The sequence below is a fragment of the Mycetomoellerius zeteki genome, unplaced genomic scaffold (assembly GCF_001594055.1).
Source record: "Mycetomoellerius zeteki isolate Tzet28-1 unplaced genomic scaffold, Tzet1.0 scaffold221, whole genome shotgun sequence".
NCBI classification, from domain to species: Eukaryota; Metazoa; Arthropoda; class Insecta; order Hymenoptera; family Formicidae; genus Mycetomoellerius; species Mycetomoellerius zeteki.
The window spans coordinates 108,525-132,134 of NW_017257184.1; the positions used below are offsets into that span (position 1 = coordinate 108,525).

Below are 23,610 nucleotides of genomic sequence, written 5' to 3' on the forward strand. Positions count from 1 at the left end.
GAAATGTATAAGTATATACAATACTTACCCTCATATCTTGCTTCAATTTATCGCGGCAAGATTTTATAATACAATCTTAAAACGCACAATTTATTTAAATAATTTGTATTGATTTGTATATATGTATATAAAATATATCAATTTATTTCTATTTTAAATTAAGATCTAAGAAGTAAACAATCCTGTTTTTCGTATTATTATTATTTATTCCTTCTTTTTGCCATTAAAATCAGACATCGGGATGAAAAAGTTTTATGATGACATACGGAAAATATAAATTCTATTAATTAAGATATGTGACTACACTAATGTTCTGCAATACGTATATTCGCCATTTATGATACACGTACTTTACAAAATACATTTACGTTTTATATATAAAATTCAATTCGATTACCAAATTTTGAGTTATAACTACAATTTATATATATATATATCTTATCCATTTCAACTTTTCTTCACTCAGATCCATTCAGTACCATGATTTATCTATTCTTATCCAAAGGCAAAATATGATAAGGAAAATACTGTATCTAGTGCAGATAAAGAAATTTCTTGATTTAAAGCTTAAGAATGGCGAGTTACAATATTGAGAATGTGGTTCATTGACTTATAAAACACAAAACATTTGTTAGTAAATAAATTTGGATTAATATCATTAAAAATAAATTAAAAACATTAGGCTCTGAGGTAATAAATCGAGAAATTAGAATTAAAATGCTCTTTAGAGCCAATGCTGTTAGTGAGGCGCAAAATGTCCTTTTTAATTATAAATTATAAATTATAAAAAATATATACATAAAGCAATTTGCGTTTATTATAAACATTATTTTGCACTTCAATAACTGCGTTGATTCTAAAAGGCATTTTAATTTTAATTTTCGAATTTTAAAAATAATTATTTTATTTTTATTTTTATTATTAATAATTGTATAGTTTAATTATTTAAAAAAAAATCTTCTGAATTATATATATATATATAGCGGTATTTTAGAAAAAAGAAAATTCAGAAATATAAAGGAAGACATTTAAGATAAATAAATATTTATAAAACATTTAAGAGATAAAATGATTATATTAGATGCATAATATAAGTGTAAACAAAACAAAGGAGGAAGAAATTGAGAATAAAGTTACAGAATTAATAGTAATATCTTCATCTCTCTTTTCGTATAAACTTCTTTTAAATGAATAAATTATTTATACTTTCTGTCTTCCATTCAAATAAAAAAATCAACGCACCTGGTTTTTATAAAAGAGAAACAGGACTAAAAGTCAACGTACTCTGGGCTTGAAAAATATCAAAGAATTAAAGTTAGGAGTGTCCGTGCAGTGTCAGTGTCAGTGGTACGATGTCGGTGATAGTGATGGAGAATGCAGAATGCAACTCTACAGATGCACCGATACGTAGGAAATAACGGTTGAAGAGAGGGGGTGGTGCGATGGTGGTGAACGCGCGCTCGCACTCTGCAGGGCCCACTTGTTCTCCACTACGTCGTCGGCTTGTCACTCGCGAGCGCGTTGCCGGTGCGGCAACATCGAGTGCGTCCTCCTACGACCTGGCCGCGTTCATGATCCCCGAGTTTGTTCCACTCGAGAGAATCGCCGGGAACCACCACGAACTATCACAATACCGAGGGACGTGAGAAAGAACAATCGATTCCTATAAATTTTTATCCTCGGAGATCCAAGAGTGGTAAAGATCTAAAGTGGTGGAGAACGAATCGTCAATCAAGTGATCGCAGTTAACGAAAGAAAAGTGCACGTGAGCGTCACATCGTGCGGAGAACATGTTCTAAGGGTTACTTTTTTTGTCGTATCATTTTTTTTTCTTCATTCGGTGATCGCGAAACAAAGAGACCGAGAATGGCAAACGAGACGTTGGCGCGCGAGGTGGACGCGCACATTGTGACTATTCTATCGAGGCTATCGGCCTTCCGAGAGAACAATGCCGATGTAACTGACAGAAAAGTACCCATGTCCGTTGAGGCACGCAGTTTGGAGCTATGGCGAGCGGTGGCCGTCGAATGTTTGGCCACGTTCCTCTTCAGCCTCGTAGTGGCCGGCGCGGCCGCCGCCTCCGCTGTATCCGGAAGCGGCCTCTCTGCGTTAGCCACCGCTGTTGCTTCCGGTTTCGCCATCGCTGCGATTTCCCTCATCTTCAGCCACATAAGCGGTAAGGGTGTTAATATATTATAATGATATTGTTATGGAAGGTGGTAAAGAAGTAGGGAGCAATGTACTCGTACATCTGTCATCAAGTTTCGAGAAATATGATTTTGTCAGAAAAAAAATGATAACAAAATGATCCTTTGTATTTAGTACTTATATAAAGTTTCTGAAAATGAAAATTTCTAAAATTAAAATAATTCTTGTTTTTATAATGATTAATTTAAAAATTAGTTAACTGTAATTTTAACATTATTTAATTTTTCAGCCTGTTCTTATTTATAGAGTTAGAAAGGAGTAATATGTTAAATCTCTTATACATGTCTATCTATCTATATAATACATTTTTTCCGTTTCGTATATTTCAAAATTTTATATGTCAATGTTTTTTGACATATGTGAAATGAAAAAAGTATAGAGAGCGTCCTACATCATTTATACGTGACTTAAAAAAAATGATATTACATTAACAGCATTATTATAATTAAAAATAATTCTTGTTAATTCTCAACACTATTAATAAAACAAATATGTCATGCCCTTGTTTTAATAAAATCTTGTTTATTTAATTAATATCAGGGATGCATCAGATATCCAGGAAGGATTGCCAGATATCCGGTGCATCCTTAATTAATATTTTAATTAAAAAAGTAATCTTGTTAATTCAATAATGTGCTATTAATGAAATACAAATCTGTCATGCCCTTATTTTAATAAAATGTTGTTTGTTTCACTAATACTGTTATTGTGTGAATTAATAAGATTATTTTGAATTAAACTAATATATTGTTAATATAAACATTCTTTTTTCTATATAATTCTATTTCATTGTTGCATTTCAAAGAAGAATTAATTTTTTCGTATAAATATTCATAAGAGCACTTATATTTACGTGTAACAGTCTGCTTAATTTCGACTTTTGATGTTGCGTTCGCAAGGCTTCTGTACGTAAAGCGCGCGTCTTCTACAAAGCGTTCAAAGGCTAATTACGCAAAGGGTTGCGAACTGCTCAATGCGACGATCTCGTTGCGTCAATAGTTCTGTTCCTTCTTGTACGTTCATGCGTTCATGAGCGACGGCCCTCGCGATTTCTCTCGATTGGCTCGTTAACCGATTACGCTGGCGCGGCCGACATTACCGCTTTATACGTGTCTGGAACGTATGTGGGCACTCTCGGAGTACGTTCCACCGGCACGCACGATACGCGACATACGATGCGTGTAATAAACTCTCGGTTGTCGTACGGTATGCCGGAAACCCGATCGCGTTTGCTCCCAACTCACTATCGTTCCATAAACGCAGAGAATGCGCGCGAACTTAATCCATTCAGACATTTCAGACTCTGTGTACATTGCAATGTACATCAAATTTGAATGTATCGTCCGCTGAAATTTATTTAATCCTATTGATATCATCTGAGAACAGATCTACGTAATAATGTTTATATTGGAAACGTAGACAAAATTTAATTTTTAGTATGAATTACTTATTAAGGTACACAAGGAGAAAAATGTTTGAATTAACTGGAATTCTAGGATGGAAAATGAACGATCTAGAATTTTGGTTAAATCTACTAAATTTCTGATTAAGTTTACTAAAATTCTAGTTGAAATAATCAACATTCTGAATTTCCTTAGTTAAATTTGCTAGAATTCTAGTAGATTTAACCTGAAATCTAATAAACTTAATCAGAATTCTGGATCGTTTATTTTCCATCAGAATTCCAGAGTTAATTCGACCAAATATTTTTCTTCGTGTACCCTTGGATTGAATAAAAAAATAAATTAGAATGGTTCCATTAAAATCACGTCTAAAGGGGTTAATCCTATTCATTGAGCGACTGTTTATAACTTAAAAGTATTCAATTCTATAATTTTTCATATTAAAATATACACATTAAATAATTCAGATTAAAAATAAATCCTCGCGTCGATCCAACGTATCTTTATTTTTTTCGAGCGCGAACGGGATGCACTGTTCTTTTTTGGCTCATCCGTCCGTAATTGAGTTCGTCAATCTTATAACTTGTGTCACCGGCAATTATTTCTTGTTGGATTTATTAATGTTACAATTTTTAGACATAAATAAAAAATGAACAGAGATGAAAGTCACTGGAAAGAAGCGTCGATCAAACCAGCAGGGTCGAGAGAAGAATTGCCCAATCTCCCTCTGTCTTCTTTGATTCTTTCTTTTTCTTTATATGGAAAACCTTCTGCACGCAGGTGGACACGTGAATCCAGCGGTTTCGGTATCGTTTGCTTTGTGCAGACGGATTTCCCCACTTCGCGCTGTACTGTACGTGGCGGCACAATGCGGTGGCGGCATAGCTGGGGCGGCGATGCTTTATGGGTGAGTTTCGTCTTTGAAAATCAACATACCTTGATAGAAAATAATTCAGTCGGTTGCGCAAGATTGGTCGAAGTCGTCAACAACCGTTGAATAACTTCAATGTTTGCGCGTTGAAAAACTTGACAGATATTCCTTCACAAGATGGTTATCATTTCGCGCTCGCTTAGCATGATCAACGAAATGATTGACGATCTAGAGCGCAACGAAGATATCAAATATTATGATATGTCATGCAGAAGTTTTTTGGTATTTTTATTCCTAAGAGGGAAATCGCGAGATAATGGCTATGACTGCACAATTTTTTTTATAAATTTAAAAAAAAAAGGAATTTAGATTTAATCAATTTTAATATAAATTTCTAAAATTCCTAAGACAGTAGATAATTATAATTTTGCATTGAGCCCTCTAATATCTAATCGCAAATGTAATTAGCAGAATAGTTGTAATTTTCATTTAGCAGTACAAAAATAACGAATAATAACAAAATCGATGTTATCCGAAGTGTAAAGTAGCATGGATCCTTGGCAGTGTTAAGATCGGAATGAGATACACTGCTCTCACTGTGAGGACAGCTGCTAGATAGAAGAACCAGGAAGGCATGTGGCCCATCCAAGCTGGGCCGAGTTTTCTTCCAAGTGTTCGTACCGCGGCCGGTGGCCTGAGCGAGTTTTGGGAGGAGCCTAAATATTATCCACCATCTGATTTTTGTTTCACGTCGATTATAGCAAATGTTTTCTTCGGTAATTTCAATGCTTTGTGTATGCCTTTCTTTCATAGATGAGCAAGAAATGCGTAAATTAGAATGCCATAAAAATATCATGTTTAAAATTTAAAAGCTTGCAAGACCGACGCCTTTTTTATGAGTATGTACACAATGACTTCAACCGTAAAGCTGCAAGGACCAGGATTTTAATCCTTGTAGCTGTGAAGAATAACACGCGTATCTTCCAACCATAGATAAGTTCCTCCAACATGGAATATTTCGTATCGCATAAAGTAAACGTAAAGCATTTGTCGCCAGATATATAACGGTTTCATGTGATAATGCACTTTTTAAGTCTGTGAGACAAAATTCAAAAGTATAGACAAAATAACCGGGAATAACAAATTTCAACCTATCAGAGACCGTATGTACCAGATATACGTGATTCCAGATAATTGAAATTTATTATTTCCTACCTATTTCCCACTGTCTATACTTTTAAATTGTGTTTCAGGCTTTACGTAAACTTGATATGCGGGCACATTGTGAATTCAGAATAGAATAAAAATACGGCCCATTACGAGCTCCGTGCCGAGGCATGAATATCCCAATTCGCCTCAGAAATATTATGATGTACGAAGGCACGAACACCTTCGAGCGATTCTCAAATAGCCCCCTCGATGTATGCAAGTCCGGTGCACGTGCTTCGATCTTGCCCGTGGGCAGACGGCCTCCATCCCGAAGGGCGAGAAAAAAATAAAAGGGGGAAGGCGCGTGTGCGTGCATATACGTGTGTGTAGAATCGTGCGCTGGACCAAGAAGCAGAACATCGTTTGGGGGAGTGCGAGTAGATCGTCCTTTCGAAGCGGCAGCTGAGAAAGCCGAAAGAGTGCAAGGAGCGTGAAACGAAGCGAGAACAACGGACAAGATGAGAGAACGAGATGACGACGGAAGGGGAAAGAGGAAAATGCCTGAAATAATTACGCTACGTTTAGTGCTCGTTTAATTTTCAGAGAGACATTTAAAGAATGAGAAAGTGTAATATTACTCTTCAAATAACGGCTGTAATATTACTGTAATATACAGGGAGCGAAGTCTTGCTTGAGAATAATCTCTCTCTCTCTCTCTCTCTTTTCTCATATATTAAAATTTATATTGATTATATTTTTATCACAATTCAATTTTATATATATTTCTTAAATTTGTAGCATTTTTAACTTGTGCGCTTGAAAGGACCTGTTCCAGAGCGCGAAATAAATGTCTTTTTCTTTGTCTCTCTTTCTTCCTTGATATAATTAACTAGATAAGATGCGGGTATTCGCTCGAAGGAATGCAACAAGTTGGCACGAGAGACACGCAAAATAAGGGAAATTAAGATCTCCGAAGGCGAAGAGAAAGCGTTGAGGAGAGGTGTGAAAAGGTGATATCGTTCGTAACAATTCCATAACAATTATCGGATGTTGTCGAAACTATAAATTCATCGAAGAACATGAACGATATATACGTTTAATAATTTCTCAGACCAAGTAATTGAGAAGGAAAGATGAAGTACTATACTAAACGCTCGAAGAAATATAAGAAGTTGGCACGAGGGCAAAACAGGATGAAGGAGATCGAAGTCGAGTGATAGAAGAGGAAGGGGGCGGAGAGGAGGAAAAAATGGGAGCGTGCAGGAGGGACGGTAATGAGAGAAGGTGAGAGAAAAATCGAGGTGGCAGCGCGACGGAGGGCGGAAAGAGAACGACAGCAGCTCGTAAGGGCGGTGGACGGAGATGCGATGAGAGGAGTGGGAGAGGCAGAAAGAGGCACGCGTAATTGGCAGGCGAGGGAGAACCTCGGAAGGTGAGCACCTGCCTCGTACGAGAAGCGGAGTCCCGGCGCGACGGCGCGGCGGTCCACCGCTTCGCAGCTGCCGCAGATGTTTCCCCGTGGACCAAAAAAGATCGCGCGGAAAAAGGAACGCACGAGACGGCGGCGAGTCGGCACCGTCGAGCGAGGAGAGGACGAAGATAATGAATACCTACGCATGCACACACCAAGGTGGGACAAGTTTCACGATGCAACGCATCGGGATCGGGCAAATCGGCCCGTGAAGGAGGACACGCCTGTTCGGAGAACGACGGCGCCGCCGCCACTGCCGAGGCAGATGTTCCCGCCGTTGCGGAGATCATTGTCCGTTCTTCTTCTCTCCGCTCCGCTCTTCGGCTCCTTTCTTCACCGCTGAACGATGTACCTCACCAAATTTGGCTTTACCCTTCACGTCGCGTGTCCGTGCTCGGCGCCTGCAGTTTTCGGGATACTTGAACCATAGATGAAATATTTGACTTTCTTACTTCAACAACTTTAAAGCTATAAATTCGATCGAGAGACATTTTTACTATATATATTTATATATGTAAAAAATTATAGGTGTATTTAATTTGATTTGTGTTTTTATCTTTTTTATTATATTCAAATTTTCTTCATCTAGACAATTATTTTTCATGCAGTAATTTTATACGTAATACAGTGTCGACAAAAATCCTATATTTAAAAATGAATGTATCTGCATTCGTTCCAACGTGTCTGAAATCTGCACTGCTATTTTTTTTTACGATACACCTTTCCTACTGAAATGACATAAATCGGATTTATTGCACGTATCAGCTGCAGGCGTCATTAATATTAACGAGTTACTCCTCGTATAGAGACAAGTAGGCTTGCAAGGTGATCTACTGTTCTTTTTTGCATTTTGGTTCTGCAAAAAATCTGCAAAAGGATTACTTATTCTTTACTCAATATTTACTGTTCATCGTTTTTTATATTGTTTTAAATTTTGATTTCTTATAATCAGTATTTACTAACCCAACTGAATTTCTTAATCCTACTATCTCTCTTTTTCTACTCATCCACGCGAAGTGATGCTGCACGTTTCTATATATCTCATCACGTTTTCCATCTCGTATGACACTTGCCCGGCCACCCTCCAACCACCATATGACCGCACAAAGAGGTAACAAGTGCGCGATATGTACCGAAATAATAATCGAACAATACTCTAGTTAACCGGACGGGGCCAACAGGGCCCTTTCCCGAGACGTCTCGGGGGAATACCGGCGAGCTTGGTACAGAAAAAAAAGTCGGGGCGTGAGATCGAGAGAAAGAGAGAGAAAGAGAGCGAGAGTACGAAGAGTGCACTTGCATCTGTTGCGACTTCGCCGGCTAACAGCGGCGGGTGTAAAACACGCGTGGAGGCGATTTCCGGGAGGGGGTGGAGAGAGCCGAGGGGAAAGAAATTATGGGGAACCACCAAGGGATGGGTTTTGGCGCCCCTATCGTCTCGTCCGGGATCGTTTTCGGTGCCAACTCGGTGCGCGCGCGTGAGGTAATAAATATAAAAACCATCCGATAAACCCCAAAGTGAGACTATCCGGGTCGAAAAACGTGATGGTAGATGAGGGAGGAAAAAAATGACAGAAATAGCAGCCGCGAATTTAACTATCCGTGAAAAATTTACTGTCATCTCTTCATTACATATACTTACACGATTCTTCCATTACTATTATTATCGGCAGGGGAGTAACTTTTTTTCGCGAAAATGATAAAAGGACAGTAATTTTTATATTTATAAAGGCGAAACTTTAAAAGTTATTCTGCTCACATGTTAAGATAAAATCCGGGATCTCTCGTTTATCTAAGCAAACTGGGCACGTGTTTAGAATCTGTATTTTTGAGCGGTCCGTATAAGTATTATATAACCGTGCTAAGCAAAGGTAATATTATTAATATAAATAATGCAAATAATACAAATAATACAAAACAATACAAATAAGGAAATATTCTTCTATTTTAATTTTATACATATATATATATTTATATATATACTATTTAAATTTTTTGAAATGAAATCTCATTCTAAAGAGTGAAAATTGAGTCACTCTTAAAAAAGAATAGCTTAATTTTTAATCTTTAAGAGTGAGATTTCACTCTTTAGAGTGAGATTCACTTTAAAAAAGTGTTTTAGAGATTATGTACTTAAAATTATAACTTATATTTATTTCATTAATTCCATAAACAATTTCTTTCTTGTTCAATGTGTGAAAATGTTGGATATTTTATTTAAATATTTAAAAAGAGACCTAAAGTATACAAAATGTTTAATAAAGTAGCGTTGAATTTTGCTTCTCCAGTTATTAGAGATTATTGCGGATTAAGCGATTCGGAGTTACATTCGCTACAAAGGAAGTGCTTTATTCCGCTCGTGAAATTGGATGTATCAAGGATTAGCCCATTGAAATATCGAGACACGTGCTCCAGGTAAGCACGCACGACGCACGATATAAACGGGCATCTTTTCAGATGAAGTTTTCCCTCGATATTTCCAATCGATAGGTTTCCAATCTGCCGAAGGTAGACCTAGCTAGTTCCTCTGGCGGCGCCAAAACTACGGGGGCCACCAATAAAGTTCGGCTTATGGCTTCGTAATCTATGCAAAGCGAATCCGCTCGAATAATTTCTGTCCGAACATTCTGAGGTCGATCGGTGCGAAACGCGTTCGAGAATATGACTCTCGCAGCAGCGATAAAACCAGTGCAATCATGCAGAAAGATAAAAATTCTCGGACCTTGCGACCTGAGAAAATCGTTAGTTTCGTGAAACGGAAGAGAAAACCGAAAAATGTATAGTCTTGTGGGAAATTTTTGAACTTTTAATGATAAATTTTGCGCAATGTAAAGTCGATGTGTTCTTAACATCTTGTTAAGGTAAAATTGACATAAAAAAGTAATTTTGATTTGCTTTTGTGATTAAGCTTCTAGAGGAATTAAACAACCGAATTAATTATTAAACATTCATTTTAAAAACTTGTTATTAACATTATAATTGAGACTATTGAGAGTAAAATTGCCTTGCAGTTACATTCCTTATAAAGTTACGTCTACGAACTACGATGCAGGTAGTTTTACTCGAGGAAGGAAATTTTTACCCTTCCATTCTTCTTTTATATTTCCTTCAATTCTTTTCCTTCCTCTAGATTTCGTTTCTTTCAGTATTGCAGTTTTCAGTTTCTATGAAAACTTTAAAAGAGATTCCGTTAACAATACGTCACGCTGTAAAGTTTGAATTGTCGAGATACCATCACTGATCGTGGCGGACAATACAAAGGTCACAAATTTGAGGTTTTATTTAATTTGTTTAAATACTTTTAAAAAAATCGAAGAGTGCCTTGCAAAGTGGTCGGAGCTGAGCCTAACTTATCAAAAGGGTTCCTTACCATCGCTACGAATCGAGGAAACAGCTGTGTGGTGTGGCAGGTGTGTTGTGACGTCAGGCAAGACACCCGCGGTGCGCGTGGCGAACCGGATGTCCAGGAATGAAAACAGCTTCGCCGCACGGCTTTCGTGTTCGTATAGGGGTGGTGATGCCCTTCTTAGCGATCGTCGAACCATTGCTATCTGAGATTAACAATTCTTCGAAGGATCGCGCGCAATCATCCTTATTCTTTATTTCTTTATATTCTTTATTATCCGATAAGTACAGATTTCGCGTAATAATTGAAACAAGTAATTAACTATGAATCGCAATCTTAATTGCGTTTGAACATGGTAAAATAAACTGAAATATAATACTTTAAAAATACTTGAAAGTCTTAATTGTAATTAAGTGAAATAATAAGAATAACTATATTAAAAACTCTGAGTTTTTTAAATATAAATTTAAAATGTATAGCATTGATATAAAACCTTGGGTTTTTAAAGTATAAATTTAAAATTTAGTTTTAAAATTTAAAATATCTCTTTTTCATAAAATGTGTTTATTAACTTTATTTTTAATTCTTCAAAATTGAAGAATAAAAACGATTTACATGACAGTTATTCTCTCATGATTCAATGTTGTAAGATAGCGATGTTCTCGTGTTATATGGGAATGTTCCATCACAAATCGATAGGTATTTGCATAAAGATGATAGAGGTCCGTCTTTGCTTGAGGATATCCTGCAATCAGGAAAGCGTGATTTATATAGCAAGATTTAGCTATGACACGCAATATTCACGTCTACTTGAAGGCTCTCAGATATTGAGTTCTTAATCCGTGCTTCTCGAAAAGCTTTTTATATCAACAAAATCGATTCTCATAAAATTCTTCTCCGATTTATTTCGTTTAATGAGGTTCACTTTTTATGTACCTACATAAAATTCTAGTTTTTACAATTACTCTTTTTCAAGCTTTAAGCTGGATTGTTCCAATTTTTGATAAATTTCAGTTTACTCTTGCTCTCGTCCTCTGTCTCTTTTTTGCTATTTCTTTTGTCCATTAGATAAATTACCACATGGTTTATTCAAAGAACAACCAATTCTTAATGTTCTTTATTAAATAAATAAAATAATGTTCCTTATTAAGTTCCTTATATTAAAAGATATAAATTCTAAACGCGAAATTATGTTGCGATAATTATTATGCTTGATTAGTATTATTTCGATAAACAAGCTTAGTAATTATATGATAAAAATAATGAATTGTAATAAAACGTTATCAGAGACTAATGTATATAGGCCAATGTATAGATATTACAATTCTGAGAGCATAATGTGATGAATATGCGCGATTTTTAATTTTTTGCAATCCTGTTACGTGATGGATACAAGAGAAATCGGCGTTTCATATCGAAAGTACATGAAAGCCAGGTGGGTCAGGTAGAATGGTCTTTCTGAGCACATAGGAATGCTTTAATGCCTGAAATGGTTTTATCGAGAAGCGGCATAAAAGTATGTTCAAGGATTCCATCCCTTTAGGACTGCTTTGGAAGAACCGGTCGAACTTTCTCTTCCGTTCATCGATACGTTATATTTCCGATGACACAAATGACATATATCATATTGGTGCAGAGTTTACGGTATCATTAACTTATCTCTTTGAAAGTAATGAGAATTAATTAACATTTTATGCGTCTCGTTTATACAGTTAAAATAAGCTTTTGACTTGAGCTAATATACAATCTATCTTTTTAATTTTTGATAAACTTTTTTTATATGTATATTACATAAGTTCTAGGAAGATATGTTTTCTCAAAGTTACAAGAATAATTTTTTTTTACGAAAAAGGTGAGCGTGAAGAAATGCTCTATACTTTCGAGTATGTGTTAACGTTTCCAGACTAAACAAAAACGTGAGTTTTTGCTGCGCTTGAAGAAATAAATCTCAGCGTGAAAACTACTAGCTCTGATAAAAGAATTAGTGTTGTTCTTTCAGCTAAGAAATCCATTTCTCTAACATAAGTATATCATTTTTCGTTAGATATTAATTTCCATGCTATAAATACTTACATTATAAATTGTAATCTATATATCAATTATTTTTTTTACTTTCAGTATTAATATAAATATTATACGCTGCATAAAAATACTAATTTTTAATAAATATTTGTTTGAATAATTCTTAGTAAATATTTACTTAGAACTATTCAAAGAAATATGTATTAAAATTTAGTAAATTTTATTAGTGTATGTATAATATTAACTGTATAATATCGTTAGATGCGATTGTTTTGATTCTCCGAATGTGAACATATGTGTCAAATAACGTGATGCTGTCAGATCAAAGAACCGTAAACTCTATTGTAAGATCCGTCAACATCGGCGGATCTCCTAAATAGAAAGAAAGAACTTCCACTATTAGGCAAGCCGGTTTGAGTTAAGTTGAACGAAGTAGTAGGATGCCAACAGATGGTCGTAACCACGTGTTCGTTTTCAACAACCTCCTTTCCATTTCTTCCCTGCGGAACGGTAGATTGGATGCACGCATGCATTTTATACTTCAAAATTAGCTTCGTGACACGATCGAAATCTTATGCACTATTTTAAGAAATCACATGTCGACGAGGATTTACCATGGCGCTAATCTCATGTCATTTAAATAGATTTTTCAAAACCAAAGTAATTTGAGATATATATAAGCAATAAAGTAAAGATGAATTGTAAAGTAATTGTTAAGTATTTGATCAGCCAATTTACGATAAATATAATAAAATAACTGCTGGCATTAAACTTAATTGTACATACCTAATAATTTTAATATTCATTTTTTTCTGATGGAACATACTTTTTTAAATTAAAATTCATAATTTCTTCACACATATCAAATATATCTATAGTACATTAAAATAAATCAGATTAAAATATTTAAAAAGTATTATATATTTAAAAAAAAAAGAAATATTTTATCATATTATCTAGCGTCTAATATGTGTTTAAATTTTTCTTTTTCAACATTTGGATCCATAACTTTAGAAAAAAGAGATATAAGTAATAGATAATTAGAACAGATTAATTAATTAGTTTAATCACAAGTATTTTGATCCACATACGATTCGAAAGACGCATATCGTCAGATCGAATTACAACTCGCGTGCCGAAATTAATATCGCGCGTGACATGATTTGCAGAACACGAGGAAGCCGTCGAACATTGCGTGGGCTGATCGTGAATTTCCGTCCCTTTTTTTTCTTAATCCTACCGGTGTTATATATCCTTAAGCGTGTCCGGCGTAGATAGACGTCTTCGGAGGCCCGGAGACGTAGAACATCTGCCACGTCGTCGGACCCCTCCGACTGTGCCCCCCGATGAAGGAGAATCATTTATGGGGCCCTAAAGCTCCTTTGTGACGGCGACTTACGCTGTACGGCGCCCAAAAAGGACCACAGAGGATTCCTTTTGTGCAACATGTGGCCGGCACGTGTATCCTCATGTATGAAGACGCGGCCAGGCGATTTATACGGGATCTACATGGAGGAGAACGCGCGCCGCTCTAGGGCAGCTGCGTAGTCCTTGGCATACCTAAAAGGTCAATAGGATTCTTACATCGTTTCTACATCTACATACGGGTCCAGATCCTTCTTAGATTCTTAGATCATGGTCGTCTATCACAATCTATCGGAGATGCGAAAGATCCCGCATAAAAATATACTATTAGTGCAATAAGTAAATTCGAATAGTGTGTTGTGTGTAATGGTGGTGGGGAAAATTTCATTAAAATTACAATGAAATTTTATTGTGAAAATAAGCATTACTGATTAGCATCATATTTCAGAGGATACACGACAAAATTATAATAAAAATAAGTTTCTTTTATGAATTCTAGAACTAATTTTACGATGTATAAAATTCTAGTTCTAGTTCTATACTGCTCGTGCTTATTTTCACAATAAAATTTCAATGTAATTTTAATGAAATTTTCTCCACCACTATTACACTATTTGAATTTACTTATTGCACAAGTAGTATATTTTTATGTGGGATGCGAGATTTAAAATAATGCGGCGGAAATATAAATTTATATTGTTACTTGATTACCTGTTTTAAATAATACTTTATAGTGTATTTTAAAACAATATTATACAGTTTGAGAAATATATCGATAAATCTCTTTTAATGTCCTACCCAGAAGAGCTGCAATCGAATTTATCAAGAGTTATTTTGAAGCACTGTCACTTGGATTATTATTTAAGATGCTCAGCAAATGACTATACTGCCCTTGCAGAGCGTTTCTACACAGTCGTCTTGAGAAGGGATACCAATTATCCCTTGACCCTACTATTTCCGCTGTATTACTACCTCGCAGCTTACTACGTCGCTTTGTCTGAGATTTCGTTTAATCTATGCAACTTCCTTTCCTTCGTTTCGCACATATTAAAATTTTTCACTTTGCAATTTAACCTACAGTCGATGACTTAATTATCGTAATATTATTATGATATTAAAGGGATGCTGGGATATTAAAGGAATGATATTAAAGGAATGACCAAATTATTACATTACAGTCGTACAAAAATTTTCGAATTGACTGAACGGAATAAAAAAATCTTTTATAGGATTAAAGTAGACGCAAAATTAGAAGGCGGTGCAGTGGATCTTATACTAAAATTGAAAAAAAGTTAAAAAATTTTTTAATTTTTTTTCGATTTTTTCGATTTCAGTATAAAATCTACTGCACCATCTCCTAATTTCGCGTTTACTTTAAAAATCCTGTAAAAGGATTTTTTATTCCGTTCAGTCAATTCGAAGATTTTTATACAACTGTAATGTGATAATTTGGTCACTTCAGCAACCCCTTAAGATTCTGAAGAAGATATGTTCAAATGAATGAAAAAGTATAGAAAGAAAGCGATTATTATCATTACCCTGTTTCATTTTTGTCAAGAAATGTCTCTCTTTATTATTTTATGTCCAGAAACTAAGAAAGAGTTATGAATTGTCGCATAAGGATAATAACGCGACGGGTTGCACGTTTCAATGACAGCCGAAGTAAATTACGTGTCATAACAATTCGCTTTAAGAGAAAGAAAAATGAATGGGCACGTTGTGTGTAGGTGAATTCGGTATTTTAATCGAGGTACACAGCTTCCTGTCTCCTATACCTTTCAACCATAAACAATATAGGAGGGCGGAATTGTAGGGTGACCTGTTTCTGCGATATGCTTCGTCCTCTTTCATAAGAATTCCTGTGCTTTGTTACGGCACGGCGCACACACTTCGAACAAGAAACCGCATCGGACACGAAAGATGAAACCCGAAATCATCGGCCCGCGTACCCGGTCCTGGCGGCGACACGCCAGTTTCTTGAAAGTGAGAAAGGAGAACGTAAAAGCAGGCGGATGCATCGGGCGCAAGAAAACCCGTAGCGGCGAGCTATTGTAATGAGGGGACACGCAGAAGACTCGAATGATGATGATGAACTTGGCGTACAACACGCCGGAGGAATTATAATAATAACCACGCCGAGTAATAATTTCAGCATTTTGACGTTTATACATTGCTCCCACGGTTATTCGATACGGGTCCGGTTCCCACTGAAGCTATGCGGCATTTGCTACGTTCTCTCATCTTCGTAAAACACATTTATCTCGAGAAGAAAGCCGTATCCTATGATCGCTCGTTAATATTCTAGATATATCTAGTTTACAGGTCACTATATATATTAGCTATTAGATAAAATATCTATCAATTTTTTAAATATATTGAGACACTGGCAACCTTCACGTACAATTAATTTTACTTGAATCATGCTTTTTAATATATTAAAAAAAGAGAAGTTTTTGTTAAAAGATTTATTACTTCACTATGATATTTTTAAATATAATTATTTAGATACTTTTAAATTTAGAAGAAATTTGAATTTGTTAAAAAATTTTTATTCCATTGTGATATTTGTAATTATGATTATTTAAATAATTTTATATTCAGAGAGAGAGAGAAATATATTTGTGGATATATTATTATTTAAAGCCTCTTATTCTAACTTTTTAAAATCAAAGCTATCTTTTCCCAAATTTAAAATATGTATTACGTTGTTTAAATTCAAATTAATTAAAATTATAAGCTCGATATATACATAACATCTTTCGTTGGCAATGAAACCAAATCCATCGTCATCCCTCTTTCGTCGCCCAGTAATGACTTTATGGTTCATCTACGTTCTAATTTCATGGTTTGACCATGCTAACCTCAACATCTGAACTTTCCCAAGACTTTATAATAGTATCGAAGCGAACGCATCATCTACAGACCCTTTGAGCTTTCGTCGTTTATCGCGTTCGTCACATGTGCGATATTCCTTATACAAGGGGATTCTGAAGCGGTTTGGAGTGTCCAAAATTCGGTGCAGTGGAAGGCAGTCCAGGACAGAGGGGGTTGATCACGTCTCGACAAGATTCGAGAAGGGGATCCGTGGTCCAGCACGCGGAAGGGGGTATCAATAGCTCGTTAATCGCAACGGAGGGTGGGTTCGGAGTGATACATATCCTGCCCCCGTCCATCCTCCCGTCCCCGTTGAATTGAAATTTATTTAAAACGGGCGCACCGACGTATGTACCCTGGGGGTTTACGCCGAGGCGTCTCTCTCACCCCTCGCGTGTGAATCGCGAAAACGATGCACAGGTTGCATCGGGCACTGGCTGCGGCTCTCGAGTCAAGTGCACGCAAGATTAAACCTTCCACCATCATGTTTCGCCTGGATGACCACGCGCTTTTCATCACGCACGACGATCCCGCCTGAGAACGCGCTCGCCTCCGGGTCGAAACCTCGTCGAATTTCTCCCATGAAACTACTCTTTGCATGCATTCGATTCGCCTTTCATACGAGATCGCCGTTTTTCGCGAGAGCCAGTAGCCAGCGACAATAAGCGTGTTATATGCAAAATAATTCAGTAGAAAGAGGACGTTTAAATATATATCATTTTGTATTACTCGATTCGGATATGGCAAAATTTTAAATACAAAGCTTGATAATTTCAAAGTAAAAAAAATCATTCTCTGTGGTTCCACTTCTATCAACAATATATACAACATAAAATATAATCCCAATTGTATCAAAACCTAATGCTTGCTTCCAATATAGATAAATTTGAATTTCGATTCAATTTATTCTTTATCTTCTTTCAGTTCTAAGAATTAGAAAAAGATAAAGAGTAAGTTAAACCGAGATTAAAGGTGACCTACATTGTTCGAAATGAGCATAAGTGTTTCATTAATTATCTAATTATAATATATATTTATATACAAAAAATATAGAAAATAGATTTCAGTTTCATTTAGTTTGAAAATGATATTCATGAAAAGATTTTAGTCCAGGTAGTAAGCTGACGTTATTTGTCATCATTTTGATGTCTAGGATAGAAAATATTTTCAAAATAATAAAGTCCGGAATCAGACTCGGAAGTGCATGAAGAAATGCAGAATTAAATAAATCATGCTAAATAGATGCAAAAATTTCTCGCTTACGTTATAGCGAATATAGCACGTAAAGGGGAAGAATTAAAGACACTCAGATTTTCGACAATAAAAAATATGATATAGAAGATTAAAGGCTTCGCATTCAACTTATACTACCTTAATTTGACAATTGTTGGAAAAGCCGATTTTTATAAAGAACCGTGAATAAACTGCTAAATAGGTATTATACATTATATCAGGCCTGTCCAATTTAAGCTCCGGAGCCAAAACTATTTACGTAAAAAAATGCGACGTAAAAAAGCCATCAACGTAAAAAAATTCAATGTGAGTAAAATTTCATGGACTGTAAAGTGTTGATAAGCGTCGCTTAGACGCATATCAACACTTTACAGTCTCCATATTGAATTTTTGCGTCAATGGCTTTGTATTTTGGCTCCAGAGTTCTAATTGGACAGGCTTGCATTATATTATACACATTCATTAGATATCCACAGAGCTTTTCGACAGATTCATCTCTAGCAAAGTCACACAAAGAGAAATAAATACGTTATCGTTCTCATGCATTCGCACGTTGATCGCAGCGTAACGCCTCCACGTGGGAAACGCATATTGCCGAACGATTTTTTCGCAAAAAAAGTAAAAATCCGCTTATCACGCGAGGGCACGCGTGTAAATACAAAAATGCTGCCGTTCTTTTCTCCCTTATGCGATCGGGGACTCTCGTCGGCTGTCGTAGTTGATCCCAATTGTGCGATCATGATCTGCATTTCTGATTTCATCAATTCGCTCTCTTGTGACACGTTCAGCGGAGAGAAAAAAGAGGACGGGAAGGGGAGTGAGTACTGTCATTTGCATCGCAACCGCGGCTTCGAGACGGGGTGTTTCGTGTCTGATGAGGAGGAAGAATACGAGGGGCGGCGAATTGCAACTCGAGCCCAGTATTTAGCGGTGGGATTAATCGCGATCGTGCGATCAGACAGCCAACGGGACAAAGTTGCGAGGGGTGAGAACCGGTGTATTTCTGCACAGGTGTATTCCTGTGGAAATTTCGCGAGTAGATATTACCGGACGAATTTATCTGTTTAAGTGTCTCTGATATGCAATGCGTTTAAAGAATGTTAATTTCAATTTTAAGAACAGAAAAAATTAATTCTGAATTAATCTAAATTAATTTAATTAATTTTAACTTGAATTAAAAAAGCTCATCAAAACTTAAATGATCATTAAAAAAGTGCTTGATAAAAAAAAGAAAAAATATTTGCAACATAAAAGAAAATGTTATTTGTTAATACGATATTAAATTAAATATACCAAGCTTAGAGCAAGAGAGAGAAGACAACAGCTAATAATTTCTTCGAAGTAAAATTACGAGCACTTTCGCATCTTTGTCACATTGTGTACGAATCCCCACGAATTGAGCAAAAAGGTGAGAGAAGATGATGCGAGAGACGTGATTATGGTAATTTTATTGAAATTTAAATGCTGTATTTGAGGAATCTTGACTGAACAAAGTCACTTCATAGTCCATGAATGTATAAATAGCACGAATGAAAGCTTGTTATGAAAAGGCACGGATAAAGGAAATATTCGTCAAATAAATAAACGTAAAAAAATTAAAATAAGAAAAGTCTTATGATATTTGTAACATTATCTAATTATAAAAAACTTATTATAATATTCAACTATAAAAGCAATAGAAATTAACATGTTTGTATCTTTTCCGTTTTCAACAATCTAAAGTTTACTTTTTTTTTTAATTTAAGGAAGTTAATCTTAAAGTTGAAATATTAAGTTTGAATTAATTTTTTCAAGTTATTGCAGCTTTTTTCTATAAAAACATTTCATTACACTATATATACGTTTCCGCTTGATATACATTTATTTTATCATCGATATATTGTATTTTGATAAACAAACTCAAGTTCAGGAGTGTGTGAAGTGCAACCGCATGAGCACTCGTGGGATATGATTTGGAGGTCATATCTTTGCGACCCCATATGATTATATGAACTGAGAAAATCAACGAGAATTTTATGCAAGGGAAATGATATGAAAAGAAACATCGGGGTCACATTTAAGGGATGCACTAGCTAATATAAACATTACACCGTTGGGACCGACTTACCGCAGGGGGTTTTTATGCAGGGTGCATGTCTCACAGCAAGCTTCAATAGGAAAATCATCGTACATCATATCTCGATGGCGATATAACTCCTACATACTGACACTACTGCTATACAGAAGACCATATGTGATCATTTTTGGCGAGCGATCGATAGTTTCCTTTTTCTGAAGAAACGGATTTTTTTCACGATTATCTTGCAAGAGAGTTGTAAAACTTACAATAACATAATTATAACTTCTGATAATATCTTCAATAATGCTATACATTAATACATATGTATATATTGGCTGCGTTTCAATATTTCAATTCACTGCCAGTACTGAAAATTTGAACTATAGATTTTCTGCACTGGCAGTAAAAATCGAAACACGATCATTTTATTCAAATAAATTAAATTAAATTATTTATATGTAATCGTAATCAGTTTTATATTCAAACAAGATTATTTAAGTTTCATTAATAGATGATAAATAACTCTGATAATATAATTTCTACATATATAAGCAATATTTATCAATCTCTCTTTTGATTTCAGAGTAACTACACCTTCGAGCACGCAGACCCTGACGTCCCCTGGTCGATTAGGAGGCCCAGTCGAGAGGCTTCTAATCGAAATAGCACTATCAGTATTTATTGTGCTAGCGCATTTCACTGTAGATTCACCTAGATCACTGCCACCTACAATTTCTTCGAAAGCTTCCGCAGTTTTGGCTGCAGCCTATACAGCAGCTACTCTCGTTTTTGTAAGTTTATGTTTTATGATCATTTAATTATATAGTTTTAATTAAAAAAAAAAAAACGATTTTGGACAAATAATGGATGCAATAATTTTTCCATCAAATCGATAATTATTACTTTTAAAAATTATCTAAAGTAATGATTATTGTCATTATACAGATAATCACATGTGTTGTTTCGGTTGCTGTAATTATTTCAAGTTTATGTATCTTCGATCTCTTAATAATTATAATAACATTATTAAAGTGTAATTCAAAATTTCTCGTTATTAATCATGCAAAATACAATTTAATGTTTTATATATTATATTTTGTTATAAAATTGTCATAAAATTATCATTAACGAAATACTTCTTTGTCTGTAGTAATTTTTGCAAGTTTCTATATTTTTCTCGTATTAAATAATCCATCTTATAAGGAAAAGATATTTCCTTTTCTACTAGCATACGCGTAATTAATGAAAGAACAGCATTCTCTGCTTTCTTCTTTCGCTGTGCATGTCGTTTCTTGCAACCACTCTCTGTCCAAAAGCGTCTGTCGGGTTCTTTCCAATCCGGCCGACGTCCGCATCTTTAAAGAGCCCCTGCCGTTGCATGGGGGAGAAGGGCTGGTGGAGAACGGCGAGCAGGGAGGTGAAAGAAAGAACTTGATCCTGGACCCACCTGCTCCGGAACGAGTGTACAATGCACCCCAAAACGAAAAATGTCGAAACCAACGTTCCACACGTGTTGAATGTTGATCCCCTTGCAAAATCGAACAAGTACATTGCTTTCAATGCGAAATTCCTAAGTATCTTTGCATGTTTCTTTGTTCGATTGTCACGTCTAGTATTAAACGTAAAAAATGGAACGTATCATAATATATATATATATATATGTGAAATAAAATTTTATAATTTATTAAAGATATTTAAATATAGCTATTTAATGTAATTTTATAATTCTCCAAAATTTTTAACAAAAACATATTTAAATATTTAAATATTCAACAAGAAGAAGAATTATTCCTAATAACGCACTGTTGTGATTATATACGATTGATAATCCTTTTTTTTTAATTTACAGAGTCCTTTCCTGAACCCAGCGCGCGCGTTGGGTCCAGCGTTCGTGATGAATCGCTGGGACAATCATTGGGTGTACTGGGTTGGCCCGCTGTCGGGAGGTGCTATAGCAGCTCTGCTGCACGAATACGTTCTGAGTTCCAGGAAGATGAAGGATTCGCGCGATTTAGATGACGGGGACAATTCGTCCATGAGATCCGACGAAGACACGTACGACGATCTGGACAAACCGAACGGGCCCAAGTTTCCCAGCGCGTACGCGACTTATCGTCCAGTCGCCGGCGCATCCTCGTCGATCTACAGCGCACCGCCATCCGCGTTGGAGCGTGTCGAGTCGATTTACGGTGGTACCAAGTCGCTCTACTGCAAATCACCGCCGTTGACGCGCGCCAATCTGAACCGTTCGCAGAGCGTTTACGCGAAGTCGACGTCGGGACCACGAGATGGTTTAATGATCCCGAAACCGGGCCCACTGGTGCCAGCGCAGAGTCTGTATCCCATCAGACTGGGTCAGAACGGCTGTCAAAACGGTAATCGCGAGACCCCGTCGGGACTCGGCGGTCCACCGAGCCAGTCGGCACAGAATCACAACAGCACCAATCAGAACATGCAGAATCAGCTGCAACAATGCACGCAGAGCATCTACGGCATCCGCGGAATCTCCACGGGTCTCAGCACTCGGGAGAATGGTATCTACGGAGTTTCTACCGGATCCACCATCTACGGTCGTGCACCCGCACCACCGCCGAGCAGCCAAAATTCGCAGCAGTCCGGGCAGAGTGGTCAGTCCTCGATACAAAATCATCCGCCACCGCAGCCTCCATCGCAACAGCAGCAGCAACAGCAGCAGCAGCAGCAGCAGCAACAGCAGCAGCAACTTCAGAACGGGCCATTATCGAGCAATTCGGATAATGGGGCCCCCAGGCGGCCCGAGAGCATGTACGGCCATGTGTCGAGACGCAGTGACGATTCCGCGTACGGTAGTTACCAGAGTTCCACGCGAGGAAATTACGGCAAGGTACCTACTGGACCTCCAGGCCCACCCAACGGACCTCCACAATATCGCGATCAGGGAAGACCGAGTACAGCCGGGCCTCTTCAGCAAAGTCAAAGCGTGCAGAGTAACTTCCAAAGAAACTCGCCGAACCCTCAATATTAATTAGCTATGGACCGAACAGACCATCATGGTTCATCAAGGCGAATCGCTTTGCTTTTGTACGTTGACGAAATAGCTTTTTATAATGAATGTTTTAGGAATCTCGTGGTCCAGTAAGAATTTCCTTTGCTTTAAATATATAACTGACTTGAAATAAAATTCGTCCTACTTCTAAAATATTTGCCATCCGCAATGGCAAGTTCTATGAAATCCAACTTTGTATACTGAGAATTTTACTTCGTTCGGTAATATGTGGAAATAATACAATTGGACCAATACTATTATTATTAGTCGTATTAATAAATCTTGGAACTTGTAAATATGTGTCACAATAACGTATATATTGTGTGCTTCCGTACGATATGCGTGTTGAAAGGAAAAGAGCTATACGATTTGGTCGAGGAACTTTCTTATGTTTTATAATATCAGATTAAGTATGTGGCTATCGTGTAACGAAAGTAAACAAAACTCGGAAAAATCGAAATTAAGAAAGACGCCGAAAATATAATATATAAAAGTATTGTTCTCAATAAATTTAACAATCCAAGAATTTTTATGTATACATAAAAAATGGATCGATCTCTTCGAGGCTCTTACATCATTGCGTC

General features: G+C 36.3%; 1 protein-coding gene across 1 annotated transcript; it reads left to right on the forward strand.

The window, feature by feature from the left end:
* The first annotated feature begins 1,350 nt into the window (after window positions 1–1,350).
* bib (MIP channel family protein big brain) lies at window positions 1,351–23,073 on the forward strand. Its single transcript, XM_018448341.1, has 4 exons — window positions 1,351–2,176; window positions 4,392–4,518; window positions 20,585–20,792; window positions 21,851–23,073. Exons 1-4 carry the CDS (start codon window positions 1,867–1,869, stop codon window positions 23,003–23,005), a joined length of 1,800 nt encoding a protein of 599 aa, XP_018303843.1. The 5' UTR covers window positions 1,351–1,866; the 3' UTR covers window positions 23,006–23,073.
* Window positions 23,074–23,610: the final 537 nt, after the last annotated feature.